Source organism: Aspergillus glaucus (assembly GCF_001890805.1).
Source record: "Aspergillus glaucus CBS 516.65 unplaced genomic scaffold ASPGLscaffold_21, whole genome shotgun sequence".
Taxonomy (NCBI): domain Eukaryota; kingdom Fungi; phylum Ascomycota; class Eurotiomycetes; order Eurotiales; family Aspergillaceae; genus Aspergillus; species Aspergillus glaucus.
Genome location: NW_019170473.1, coordinates 101432 through 115535, shown reverse-complemented (window position 1 = coordinate 115535; position 14104 = coordinate 101432). Strand labels below are relative to the sequence as shown.

The 14104-nt window shown below is 48.4% G+C and overlaps 3 protein-coding genes across 3 annotated transcripts; 2 read left to right on the top strand and 1 right to left on the bottom strand.

Annotated features, from left to right (window-relative positions):
- Nucleotides 1–312: 312 nt before the first annotated feature.
- On the bottom strand, nucleotides 313–3146 carry facB (C6 transcription factor FacB/Cat8; the record flags this gene model as incomplete). The annotated part of the gene is made up of 5 exons (XM_022541227.1): nucleotides 313–1476; nucleotides 1526–1883; nucleotides 1933–2210; nucleotides 2263–2576; nucleotides 2630–3146. The coding sequence occupies 5 exons, from the start codon at nucleotides 3144–3146 to the stop codon at nucleotides 313–315; spliced, it is 2631 nt and encodes an 876-aa protein (XP_022397566.1).
- A 2746-nt stretch (nucleotides 3147–5892) lies between these two features.
- ASPGLDRAFT_50830 (SET domain-containing protein) lies at nucleotides 5893–7784 on the top strand. The gene is made up of 4 exons (XM_022547393.1): nucleotides 5893–6212; nucleotides 6273–6799; nucleotides 6850–7435; nucleotides 7499–7784. Exons 1-4 carry the CDS (start codon nucleotides 5940–5942, stop codon nucleotides 7577–7579), a joined length of 1467 nt encoding a protein of 488 aa, XP_022397565.1. The 5' UTR covers nucleotides 5893–5939; the 3' UTR covers nucleotides 7580–7784.
- Nucleotides 7785–8235: 451 nt separating this feature from the next.
- Nucleotides 8236–9814, top strand: ASPGLDRAFT_28514 (uncharacterized protein; the record flags this gene model as incomplete). The annotated part of the gene is made up of 7 exons (XM_022543765.1): nucleotides 8236–8290; nucleotides 8322–8468; nucleotides 8543–8550; nucleotides 8674–8952; nucleotides 9047–9252; nucleotides 9545–9578; nucleotides 9695–9814. The coding sequence occupies 7 exons, from the start codon at nucleotides 8236–8238 to the stop codon at nucleotides 9812–9814; spliced, it is 849 nt and encodes a 282-aa protein (XP_022397564.1).
- Nucleotides 9815–14104: the final 4290 nt, after the last annotated feature.

Genomic DNA, 14104 nt, shown 5'->3' with positions numbered 1-14104 from the left:
AAAAACGCTTTACATAGAAAACACAACATTCCTCCCATTTTCACAAAAACCAGAACTCAAAACATATTCGCCATGAATTAAATCCCATATAAAACAAGGGAAACATACATATATATATATATATATATACCAAGCGTCAAGCGTAAACTAACCAAGTATTAACAGAGAAAGCAATGAACCAAATCGCCAGCCCAAACCAGGTATCATAAATAAGAATCAAATCACACAAAAGAAACCTTATACCATCCATATCACTCCAGCCATGAAACATCAACTCCCGCAATAGAAGAAAAGAAAACAAGAGAAAAAAGTTTAGACGGCCAACCGTCTCTCCCAGCTGGTTCCGTCAACCAAACCATAACTGCCCATTTCTTCCTCAGTCGGAATCACAATGCCCCGAAACGGATCCATCATGTTGGCGTGGTCTTCCGGGGACATGTGCAGGTCCTGGAAGGCGACTCCATCGTCAGAGCCACCGGCCATGCTATCCTCAGAGTAGCTGAGGACGCTCTGCGATGCCATCTCCTGCTTCAGAGGAATGTCGCTGCTCGTGGCCGACCACGCCTCCGGAGACAGACCCTGCATGTCCTGCGGTGCTGTCATGGGCATGGAGGTCTGCGGCTTTTGACCACCATACTCGGCCGTGATCGAGGCAAACGGGCCGGTGTCTTCGCCGCACTCCTTGCCGCCGTAGATACCCGTGAAAATGTTCGAGTAACCACGATCCATGTCACTCAGCACAAACTCCCAATCTGCCACTGTGATGGCGCCGTTGGAAACATCAGAAGGCCCCGAGCAGGACATGGCCCGCGAATGGCTGTCATACATGGTCGACGAAGGAGCAACTGGATACGTGTCTTGGTAGTGAGGGCTGTGGATGTGCTCGGGTTGCACCGACGGGAGGCTGGTATGGCTCGAGGAACGAATGTGGCGATGGTCGATAGACGGGCTCGCGCCGGAAATGGTGGCCCGGCGGGACTGCGACTCCTGTCTCTGTCCCTGGTTGGGCATGCTGGCCGCCAAGCGTTGCTTCCAGGACTGCATCTGCTTCTTGGGAGACTTGGAAGATCTCTGAGCCGCTGCGCTCGTGTCTTGGGATTTCGCTCCGCCTTTACCACCGTCCAGCGAAATCAGGGTACCGGCCACGTTGCTGAACTCACTTGCCGCGGACGCAGACTCCGACGTCAGCTGGTCGATGATGGTGGAAAGCAACTTCTGGCTTTCCTTGGCGAGCTTGCTGTCCCGCTTCAAACCCAAGGTTTGCCACAAGAGACCCAATCCGGACATCAAGACAATTTCCTTTCGGCTCATGCTGACAGAAAGGCAGAGACGTCGCTCATCGAGAAGCTCCAAAATCTGGATGATGTGCTTGCTCGAGTCCGACACGGCCAAGACCGAAGGAGAACGGATTTGCTCATCAGCAAAGCAAACGGCGGGGCGATGGACCAACGACCGGATGTAGTAGTACACCAAAGACTGCAGACGTTAGTTATCAACCATGGCATTATAGTTAAAGTGTACTCACCAGAAGCGGCGAACGGCTACTCGTCACATTAGTGGCGGGCTTGTCCTGCGCAAACTCCAGGCGCAGGTGAGGAGGCAGGTTCTGCGCCCACTTATCTAATTGGTTCGAAGCGGCACGGAGCTTGGAAACATAGAGGTCGTATTCGGATTCAGAAGAGTAAAGATCGTGCAAAACCGTGTTCAGGATTCTCGAAGCGGCAAAAAGGGCGATCGCACTGGACAATCTCGTAGACTCGCCAGGTAGGGTGGGCAGGAAACCAGTTTCGGTAATGTTCTCATCATCAACGTCCTCAGGGTACTCGGTACGGATGTCCTCCTCCCGCAGGAGGATCGGCAGACCAGTCATGGCCGCAGTCAATCTGAAACCGTTAACGGCGGAACTCGGACAGGAAGGAAGTTCAAACATACCGATCTAGGACATATTGGCACCAGAAGATCTTCTTACGCGTCTCACCAATCAGGGGGTTGGTGATGTGCTTTTGGCTCTGATGCAACCGCAGCTGGTGGCAGATGCCAACCGCAATACCTCGGTAGCGCAACAAACTAGTGTAATCGGCCTTGGTCATACAATGGATCTGCGCCAGAATGAAACATTGCAAAGTCGGGACGGAAATGTCGGTGGAGAGCGACTCGAGGGTGGAGGTCCAATTCTTCTCGAAGAAAGCGGGGTCCTGGTTGGTCCTCGACTGGAGGGGGTTAGTTTCCACATTGCCACGAGAGATTTGACGGATATCATACGATTGAGGCCAGCGCGGCAATTCCAAAAATCAAATTCAACTGTGCCAGGTCATGAGGGGTGTTTTGCATAGATTCGGCGTTTGAGAGGTATTGTTCGTAAGCCTTAAGGACGGTCGGACGGTGGATCACCGGGTAAAGAGGGGCCCATTCCTGGAAGTAGATGCTGATGAGCTGATCCGAAACCAGCCGAGGCGGCGTTTCGATCGTCTGGTGTCCACGAATATGGCAAACGACGGGTGGGGATTGGGTGAGGAATTGTGTTGAGGCCTCGGGAGCGAGTTTTCCTTGGTCGTTCAATTTGCCGGTTAAAGCGTCTAAAAATATTAGCGGTGTGGATCTCGACAGTTCACAGTCTCTCGGTACTCACCAGTAAAGCCACGCGTGCTGGACAGTCCACTGGCAGTCGGAGCATCATCCGAGGAAGCCGTTGATTGTGACGATGGCTTCACGTGAATAACACCCTCTGCCGCATCGGACGCCTTCTGAGTAACACTATCTGAAGGCGAGCGCGCCTGCGGTGATCGTGAAGTAGCCTTCTGTTTTTGCTGTTGCTGCTGTTGTGATGGGGGCGAAAAAGAGTATATCCGGGACAGCACATCAATCTTCTCATCCTTCTCATCCAACAGACTCTTCAAATCGCGCGTTTCACACTCCAACGCTCGCACGCGTTCCTCAAGAGATTCTGTGTATCCCCGAGGGAAAGCTCGACGACTGAGCTTGTCGCTGGTTTTACATTCAAAACCGACGTTGGCGCACTGCGAACAGCACGGTCGGACGCCGTCGCAGCGGATCTTCTTGCTTCGACAGCGATCACACGCCTGAGCGATACGACTTTGACTGCCGCCGCCGACTTTGATGACTTTCATGGGCAGGATTCCAGGCATTTTGAAGGTCACCTGGGCATCCGCTAGTATGTGGTATAGCGGATCGTATGTGGAGGTAAATGTAGATTCGTCAATTCGTGAGAAACAATATAAACAACTTTCTTTGAGAGTAAAAAATAGAAGAGTGGAGAGGATCTAGAAAAATAGAAGCAAGAAAGAATAAAAGCAAGTAAGAAGAGAAGAGAGGAGAGAGAGAGAAGAGAAGAGGGAGAGGGGAGTACAAGTAAACCTCCGCCTGACTGGGAGAACTCCCGAACCGGCCAGGGGCGGCGGGTTTTTTTGGGCCACTGGAGTCACGGGAGAGCAGGCGAGCCAATCAGAGAGCGTTGCCCCACATGATTCGCTGCCATCTGGAGTGTAATTACCGTATTGTAATTTATACCTTGGTACGAGTACTTGAAGATTATTCTCTTTATTATTATTGCATTTTATTTGTATATGGATGGCAAAAGATAACAGTAATAGTAGAGTGTATTCTACTACGTACTCTGGTGCACTCTACAGAGTACACACAGCACCCTTGGAGAGGAGTGACGATCTTGACTTGTTGAGGATCTTCAACCGCCAGTCGATCCAGAGGGGCCCAACGCCATGGGAACAGGTTTTGTGCACCATACTCTATTGTAATAATATGTCTTATTGAATTCGGTAGATAGCGAGGGGAATCCGGGGGATCTCTATGAACTTGCGGGATCAAATCAGAGGCAACATTTTACATCTCATGACTATATCATGTACATTGCATAGTATTCTCATGGTACAGTGCATGGTACAGTACATGGTACATGGCATCGCACATGGCCGACCACAGTTGAAAGTAAAGCACCCGACTTGTACCGTCTTGGCTGGATCATAGCCATATCATCGGGCCAATTGTCAATTGCCACTTCCCCGGTCGTTCGCAGCGCGGGGGATCTAAGTTTATTGCTCGTTTATGCAGAAACAGGGATGTGATGATGTATGTAGCCTGTCCATCGTCATCATCCATACCAAACTACTGAAAATAGTCTGCTGCTACCAGATTTCTGGTTTTCCTTTACCAGATAGAATAATACATCGTACATTATTAGTGCAGACTATGGAGTACAGTAATGCAATACAGTCTCCAAACTTGCGGAGAGAACCAAACAATACTCCCACGTTGGCCAGCAAATCATCCACCACAAATTGGTCAAATAGACTCGTGTCTTGTAATCTGCAATGTCGTATTGGGTTGCGTTTGGGCCACATTGCGAGTTATGGCCGATCCCGAGTCAGCGCCGAGCGAGTTTGGACCGAGAAATGTACGGAGTGGGGTTGATCTGTCTATCAGAGTTGAATTAGGCAGGTCGTTTCGTGTTTCGTATTATTGTTCTTCGCGTTGCATGGTACTCTGTAAAGGCAGTATATATTGCATAGTAGTATAGTCTACTACATACTATATGATATCTCTACTCTATATCTCTACTCTATAATGACGTCGCGAATATCAAGCCTTGTGGAGATTCTGCATCAAATCCCTCCAGCCAATCATACAAGCTAGTTCACACGCTTTGCCCCATTCAGCCATGACGATGGTCTAGAATATACGCATTGGGATTAGCGTCAATTGATTTGGTGGGGTTTTCGTTTTTTCGGGAGGCTCCGGACTGTATTGGCTGTGGTACACATAAGCGCTTCCTGATCGGGAGTTTATTCTTGGATCTTCCCCCATCCTCGGTAGTTGTTTTAATGTCTCACTAAAATACCTTAGGGTATGCGCCACACTCTCTACGGGGTACCTCGGGACCTACCGCTAATTCTATTGAGCCATTCAGTCCTCCGGGTCCTTTCCGACTGCGGAGAGCGAATTGCTCCGAGGACCCCGGGGTATGGAGTATGGAGTAGGTCATGTGCCATGGAAGGTAGCATCATTTTGGGCATTGCAACAGGGCCAAGTTTCAGCGAATGGCTGTTGTTTCCAGATTTTCGGATTCGTTGGTGCGGTGAACATAAATGATCCTGGTATCTCGATAGACAGTTAGATGTCTGTAGACAAAAGGCAAAGGGTCGTCGAGTCACTACAGGCAGAGCATTAGTTTTCTATGCTACAACTATTTTCTTACAGACATCATACTTTGCCCCAAACAAGACTAGAGACTATTGACTACTAACATCAACACCATGACGACTAATCTACAGAACGACTAAAAAGGTGCCGTAGCTATCCATGACGATAGCACTGATGACCTCGCAGTACAGGCGTTATCGAATTCGTCCAGTTACTACATGTACACTTCCTGTCTTTGGCGACAAGGGGCAAACACAACGTCATGTCGAGAAGGATGAAATCCAGTCTGTCCAGATTGAGCGGGGTTCTCCTTCTCTCAAGTGATGCCCCTATGAATCTGCTTTTGAGTCCCAGAAGCTCCTTGAGGGCAATGGTTATGAGTGAACATATAGTCTGAGGAAAACAAGGATTCCACTTGGCTTGCCGGTACTTCAGGGTCAGGTTGATGAAGTGGCGAATGAGACTCTGGAGCAAAAGGAATACGTGCTGAAAGACAACCTGGAGATGGTGTTTTGGGACTTTCTTAATGACATGAATATACTGTATAAGTCAATGGCTTCCTAAGAATGAACCCGACTCCTTATCATTATTCAACAATGTACATAGTTAATCCTCTGCAAGTAATACTCCGCATCCAACTCTTGGCACATGCCAAGACTGACGAAGTAAGCAATCGTGAGATCGACTTCTCCTCGATCGATCCCAGCAAACATGCACAATTCATCCACCTCCAATCCATTGCAATCATTGCAATCATTGCAATCATGAAGCGCGAATACCTCTCCATCGAGAGCCTCCCCGTCTGGGCACGACTCAATGGCGTCTCCGTCTCCGGTATCGCATTCAAACGACTTCAAAGCGATGGAACCGACAAAGGATCTGCAATAATAGCGGAGGGGAAACAGGATTCTAGCAGCAAAGACGTGCTATTGCAAATCCCCTCCGATCTAATCCTTTCGCTGGAAGCGGTGGATACATATGCCAAATCCGACCGCTATCTCCGCGAGGTCTTGGAAGCGGTCGGGGGGTTTGGAAAGGTACTATGTTTCTTATCTAATTGACATTGACGTTGTGCCTGCATTCTGACAGATGTACAGACAGCAAGGGGTGCAATCCTTATCTTCCTCTTAATCCAACTCTCCTACTCGAGCCCGGACTTTGCGAACGAATCCCAACGAATCGGCCTCTCGAACCCATGGACCGAATACGTCAAATTCATGCCCCCGTCGATCCCCCTGCCTACAATTTATACAGATGAGGAATTGGAGCTCCTGCGAGGGACGTCCCTTGCATCCGCGGTGGATGCGAAGCTTGCCTCTCTCGACCGGGAATTCACACATTTGCGCGAATCCACGGACCGTATATCATGGTGTCATAAACATTGGTGGGATGGGGAGACGGGGCGGTTAACGCTCGAGGACTGGAAATATATCGATGCGGTGTATCGGTCGCGGATGGTGGATTTGCCTGGAATTGGGCATTCGATGGTCCCGTGCGTTGATATGGCCAATCATGCCCCTGAAAATGCTGCGAAGGCGCGATATGATAAGGATGCAGATGGGAATGCGGTTCTTGAACAGCGTGGGGGGAGGGAGCTTTCGCCTAATGAGGAGGTTACTATTTCGTGAGTTCCCTTTTTCACGTACTTTACGATCGGAGCACTGATGGGTGAAGGTATGGCGATGATAAACCGGCATTGGAGATGATCTTCTCCTACGGGTTCTTAGAAGGTGAACGAACCGATGCAAATTCATTAGTACTGGACGTGGACATCCCCGACGACGATCCCTTGAAACCCGCAAAGAAATTATACTGCAAAAAGCCCCCAGGCATGCGCCTCAACACAGCACCTGGCTCAGAAATCACCACCTGGGATAGCTCCTTAGTCTGGTGGGCCTGCGTCAACGAAGAAGACGGTCTCGACTTTAAGGTCCTCCAAACAACCACCGGAGAAAAAGAACTACGCGCAGTATGGAACGACGAACAACTAGGAGACCCCGACGACCTCGCTAGTCTGATATCGATAGACCCGCTCTGGGACGTCATCCAGTTACGCGCCGTCGTACTAATCCTAGAACGACTAGAAACACAACTCCAAACCCTTCGAACAACGGAAAAAGCAATCGGCGAGATTCGTCGTGAGGAAAAAGAAGATAACTTGCGGCCTACATTCCGGCCTGAGATCTTTCGGACGGTATCGAAGTTGCAGCAGTTAGAGGGGGAGTTATTGGAGAGGGGGATTGAGGATCTTACGCGGAAGGTACGTTTAAATATACCATGCCTCGTATCTAGTTCCCTGGAGTAGTTATGCTAACTTAAGCAGAGACAAGAATTGTTGACGTCTGAGGTGGTCATTTCTTACCTCAGCCAACAGGCTGCGGAAATGGGGGAGGATTTCTCATGAGTTTTGCATACTGCATTTATTCGGGCATTTTATTCTGTGTATACATTAGATGATTCGACGTAGTCATGAATCCACATTCTCTGCTCCTTCCAGAGTACACGAAGCTGGAAGTTGCAATCATCAACCTGGACACTGGGTGCAATTCATGTATATCAATATTGAACCTGTTAGTAGACAATCATAAAGATGGAAGTTTCTACAATGAAATGCGTGAATGCGTTTACGTGTCTCACATGACCCAGCCAGGAGCTACCACTTCTATTCCCTGTCCTCCCGTACTTCCAACCATCCTCCCCAATTCATTCTCTTACTATGCTATAACCTCTCCATCGAACTATATACCCTTCTTATATATACCCTCCATATCCATTACCCAAGACCAGATTCAGATTCCACCACGGTGTTCAATATATAACCGAAACGAAAAAAAAAGCCTCCTACCTCGTTCTATATATACCCAACTTAATTACAAACAACCCACATTGACACCCCCAGGACAGATAGTGCCCTCCGTCATCGGCAGTCCCACAAAATAAACGCCATCATATCATAGCAACAAGAAAGATGGTCAGTGCGAAGGATGCGAAATCAATACAGAAACAAGAACGGTCGGTTGGTCTTCTGAGGACAGGGACACCTGATGCCACCTTCCAAACATGTTGGGCGGTCTTTTGAAAGAGATACACACCAGACACTTCTGGCTTATAGCTAGTATTGATCGGGTATCATATTTGACTTCCAGGCCCGGGGAATGAATACTTGACTAAAGAGGCCTGGAGGGAGGGCGTTGTGGATCTCTTCCTCACAGCGAAGAAATGCGCCGAGCTTGTGCCCAAAGCCCAAACTTCGAATGGCGGAATGGGTGGTAATACGGAGTCGATCACTTATGGTAAGTTTGCATCTCCTTTACATGTTCGTTCATTGTGCTGTTTTGTACTAATGATGTTGCGATTTGATTTGTAGGGTCACAAGTACAAATGCTGTGCTCTACGGATAGTGGATGATGGAAAAGCCAGACATTTCAGCGGGGTTGACTTTCGAAAACACGGGTACATCCTCTAGAACGTACCTAGTGAGTATGCGGGAGACGACAGGAATGGCAGAAGGAATATGTGACCATAAGCACTGGGTGTGTGAAGTCGGCTACTGTTCTAGACCGTTTTAACGTGTCTTGCGTGCAGACTGATGTCTACGCCCTTGTGCAGATGTGGTTTATATTGGAAGTGCAGATAGCCCTGCTCGACTTTGAAGGAGCTGGGAAACGCTTGGGGAGGATGTCATGGCACTGCACCATAAATTCTGGGAGGAAGAATCGAGAGAAGTCAACGCAAGTCACAGCAGAGACATACGGGAAGCTAGTGCCACGGCCTACGGTAAAGGCAACCCCGTATAGAACAGCGGGAAGTCAAGGGGTTATTATTAGGCGAGAATTCTGACCTAGCGTCAGTCTTGCTTGGTGTTGAGCAGCACAAGGCCGGGGGATTGACTTGGTCGGGCCGTTTCGAATACATGCATGAAGTACCTACCTTGATGATGAGGCCTGAGGAGAATGGCTGTGCCCTATCAAGCCTAATAAAAGAAGTCTGGTTCCAGAAACGGGATGAGTTGGTTCAGGAGCAGGTAGATACTGGCGAGCAACACCCAGCTAATGAACCAAACCTAGCCCTGATGAGGTATGGTAGGTCTGTATTCCAAGGGTCATCTAACCCAATCATTACTGATGCATGTGCTTTAATAGATACGGAGTACGATTGGAGATTGTCGAAGCCATCTCCTGGATAAGATCTACGACATAGTACCGATATACTACAACTTTACGTCACTGTCTGCAACCCAGAAGTTACCACAGGGACTTATGGAATCCATGATGTGTCATATTCTTGTCTCTTCGACAGTCACTTGACTGGCTGTGGCGGGCTGGTCACAGCGACACTGAACCAGCTAGACATCTCGAGGCGTTACCAGATTGTCGAGCACCAATGACGAGGAGCATCAGACCGTGAGTGCCACGGATAAAGAGGAAAAGGCTGGGCACAGCATCCAAAACAACCTCCGCATATCTCGACGGGACTTCTACCGTAACTTCTTGATATTATTGAAATGAATATATGCTAGTCATGGAACGGAGGTGTTCGCAGCAAAACATTGCACCCCGACCACCCAAGCAAAGAAGACCACAAGAACCAATTCGACGAGCTAAATGATCAGGCGAGAGATATGAAGGCGGTTAAATGAATGGAAGAAGCCTATCGACGAGGGCTTGCAGCTGTTTTGAAGTCTCGTCGCACTAATGAGGTATATCATATTCTACCTTATGTCTTTATCATCAGTTCGTTGCTAACAAGTAGCAGACTTCTTTGAGCACAAATGATGGCGGTTATGCTATTCCCCGACGACAAACGCGACTTCGATATCCGAGATAAAAACGCCATGGACCTTTAACTTGGCGCGGCTGTTCTTCTCGAAACAAGATACCCGCGGCTCGTTTTACTTGGAACTTACTTCACGTCGACGTCCCCACAGTCCTCATAAATGCAGTACTGAAGGAGTCTATATTCATAAGACTCCTGGTTCCGACTAACGTATAATCACTAGTCAACCGGAAGTACTTTGCATGGGAGAACGGATCTGCGGAGCATCCAGAAATTCTTAGGTTGATGAAAAAGTATTCCCTTGACGTCGTTTATCTCGCCCTGGCAAAGCCACCAACAGAACCGAATGGAATCGCACCTAGAAATGCTGGTGGGAGCTAGCCTTGATGACTACATGGAACATATGCAGGAGCTAGAACAATCGCCCCATGAGTGGTATGACCTCGCTTCATCTTTAGACCGGATTCCGATGTACTCATACATTCAGCCATAGACAATCGTTCGAGCTGATATCCTGCACATGGTTCATATAATGCCATTCAGAACTAGCTCAGTTTGCTCCGATTAGCCCGTACTCCACATATCCGATGCAATCGCGAACAGTGTTCAATCAGAACATTTGAAACCAAGAGACCGCCATCCCGGAGGTCTGCTCTACCTTCTTCGATCTCACTACCGACGGTGGTAGTATGCCCATCATTCTCCCAACTCGAATGGTAGTAGCCTTGATTTCCTGCACGAACAAAATCACTTGGGGAGATATGGAGAGCGGACTCTCTTAACCATAAACAGCGGATGAGTGTACGATTTGCACAACACCGCCAATAGAACGGCAAACTGGTGACTCGTGCCTTGGCAGACACATATTCAGAAGGAGCAGTGGCACATCTATGCCTGTCCCACCAGAAAATAACGGGGAAGACCAAGATCTGGTTAGGTGTGAGTTGTCTCTCATCATTAGACTTTTCCCTCTTAGTCCTCATTCACTGACAATTTCTTTGCTGTCGCAGAGTGCCGGGTTTGGCATAAGCAATGCATACCCATAAAAATGTGCAGGATTCAATTTTCCAGCACCCTCGATACAGGTGGCAGAGTACGCAACATGACATGTGGTCAAGTACTCAGAACGAGTCATTCTGGGAATGGTCGAAACCCAGAGAAGAAAGGCTGTTTGCAATTCTGTCCCAAAACGAGACATGCCTTCACTTGTGCATGCTCAGCAGAACTTCTGGGAACGTTTCCTGAAATGAGACATCCTCCTGGGACCTGGAGAGTAGTTACTTGAGCGGCCAGCTCACCGTATCATGCCGTTGGATACTTCGAAAACTTACTATATCATACTACCAACGAGGATCAGCAGTTAAATGTCCGTGAGCGACCCTTGGTGTGACTATGTACAGGACAGAGAAGCGATAGAGGGGGTACAAAGAAAGGCTCGAATGCTGCTGGGAATCTCCTCTACATTTCGTTTTGGAAATGGTTTCTCTCAACTTGTCGTTTTGGGTCGACGATTGACATGAATGAGTACTGGGTTGAATAAATATACCAACATGATGACAGCCTGCTCGATGAGATCTTGAAAACGACAAGATGCGCCAGAAGTTGGGCCGAATCCAGATGGCGAAACTGGCACAAAGGCAATCAGGGACTTGTGCAATACACGCCGGAGAAGTCATTCAATGATCAACCATATGATGCGGCGGACTGCAATGTGCGGGGACAGACATAGTTAACAAGCGAGTGCAAATTCGAGCCACTTGGATGGGTAATGAGATCCCAGCGTCTGTCCAGGTGCAAGACCTAGAGCTTTTCTAGTCGGTTGCTTCACGCTACCTAAAGGTACTTGAAGGCTCCCTTCGGCAAGTTTTCTAACACTGGAACAACATGCATGTCGTTAGATTCAATGAAGCTATCTCTCCCGATGACTGATTTGGAACTGTTGGCCTATGGCTACCGTAGTTACAGTCCATGATTATATCAGATCAGCACTTGGCTGAGCACTATTGGCCCTACCCTATTTTGTCACACAGCAAATCGCTCGATGTGACCCGATCACATACCTTAACGTCCTGCTATTAAGAGACTATTCAAGCTCTTGGTTGATACTGCTTCCGGAGCCTGCAGCCCCATCACAAGAGGGTCGCTTAGTGGAACACGTGACAAGATTCGAGAAAGGGGGTCGACACCACAGCTTGATCAGAACAGGGGCCTGGACTCATACATTGTTCTGGATTTCACAATATCGGAATCGATGAAACCTCGCCCAGAGTATGGGCAACATCTTTCACGTGGTTCATGAAGGCCACAAAAAAGATGCACTCATGTGATGCATTTTTCGGGCAGCAGGCTTGTGCCTGCCTTTGACTCTTATTGTCAAAGCAAAAATCTCAAGATTGCCGGGAACATAGCGGTAGAAGTTTTTCCATACTCAGCTTGATCGCACAAGACATCAATATTGACAGCCTCCTGGGGCTCACTGGTAACAATCTGGAAGTCTTCAGTAACATGCCTGTCAATTAAACTGCTACAGCCCCTGTCTCAACTACAAATAATTACTGCAGAGATCTTAGTAACCATCACTGAGACTGAGACCCTGACAACCCACTGCAGATATGACTGGTAAGAGAGGTGCAACCCATGGACCTGCAATGGAGGCTGGGGAGGATCTGGGTACTACTGGTAACAACCAGTCAGTGACGAACACACATACTGGAAATGACAAGGATGGTGCTGAAACTCATAGTAACTTTATAAGTGAATATAGCGATGTCTGTTCGAAAAAGCATGCAGGTATAGAACCACTTGTTTGCAATCGAATGGACCCTTACCGGATACTGTATAAAGTACCCGGAATCATCATTGGAGCCGGTTTCATGCCAGTGCCATGTAAAGAGGCCCATGAGCTAGTTGAACCATTGGGCATCAATCAACTGGAACGACAGATCAGGTATAATTTCCGCTGTACACTCCCTGACACACAGACCCTGAACAGATTTGCCTTTTACAGGCTTGCTTTTTTGACCGTCTCACAGCATCACACGATATGGGACGCTCGAATCAAAGCTAAATAGGGCTCGGCAGGGATTCGTCTCCATCTGCCTGCATTTGACTAGGAGAGGGCCATCCGGTTACAGCGAGGAAATATTTAAGTCTCTACAGAGCCAAATGACCTGGCTCGAACAAACGGTGTCATACCAGTAGCCTCCTCTGAGGTAAGTGATTTCTGCTGTCGAACATATCTTCTAGTTCACTGTTAACTAGCCAGGCAAAACACCGGCATGCTGCAGACAGGCACTGAGGACCGGGTGAGGAGAAAAGATACGATACTGTGCGAAAACGCAACTTCATCCACGTCAATTTATTTGCTTCAGAAGAATCATGACCGTGTCTCTAAGATTCACGAAGGAGAATCCGCTGACCGACTCGCACTGGAGACAGATAGACAAATGTTGGAGATGGACCTCCGTACACTTCTATCGTAGGACCGAGTGGGGTTGGAAAGTCTTACATTATCTTAAAGCAAGAGCTGAAATACGTTATCTCTATATGGACAGACAGTCGCAATCCTTTAAATCCGACCTACTCCCGGAGCTCCCCCCTCCCCACGCGATCAATAAGAACGTCGACTATATGGTTGTGTTGCGGGTCCAATACACTATCTGCTCAGGATTGTGAACTTGATGTCAACTCAGCCGGCTCACTTGCATCTCAGTCTCACCACTGACAGTTACCTCCCAAGGCATTCCAGTCTTCATTGGTTTGGAGGCCAAACGCGACAGTGATTTCACCAAGGCGATGCTCTTACTCTATGTTTTCTTCACTAGTTACGTACATTTACAAGTTACATAAGCTGGGCCAGGCACTGGGGCACGATGCCCAGCTACCCGGGTTAGGGTTCATCATACCCTCGGAATTGAGAACGTAGCCCGGTGGAACGTTCGATGATGGAGCGCCAGCTCTGACCGATGAAGTCCTTTTTGGTTTCTCGCAGTTCTGAACGATTGCCAGATATCCTTTCGACGAAGGAATCTCACGCAAGCACCTTCTTCCCTGGAATAACCCAGATTGCTTTGCCGCTGTTTTGGCAGCTTGGGCAACGGGCACCGAGCATCTGGATTACAAGGCACGACTCGGGGAGGTCGGTATAATTCCA

Bases quoted from the DNA above. Each gene is read 5' to 3' on its own strand.
- ASPGLDRAFT_50830 (XM_022547393.1), top strand. From the start codon at position 5,940: ATGAAGCGCGAATACCTCTCCATCGAGAGCCTCCCCGTCTGGGCACGA. The intron at 6,213-6,272 runs GTACTATGTTTC...ACAGATGTACAG, and splicing joins CGGTCGGGGGGTTTGGAAAG to ACAGCAAGGGGTGCAATCCT. The intron at 7,436-7,498 runs GTACGTTTAAAT...TAACTTAAGCAG, and splicing joins TTGAGGATCTTACGCGGAAG to AGACAAGAATTGTTGACGTC.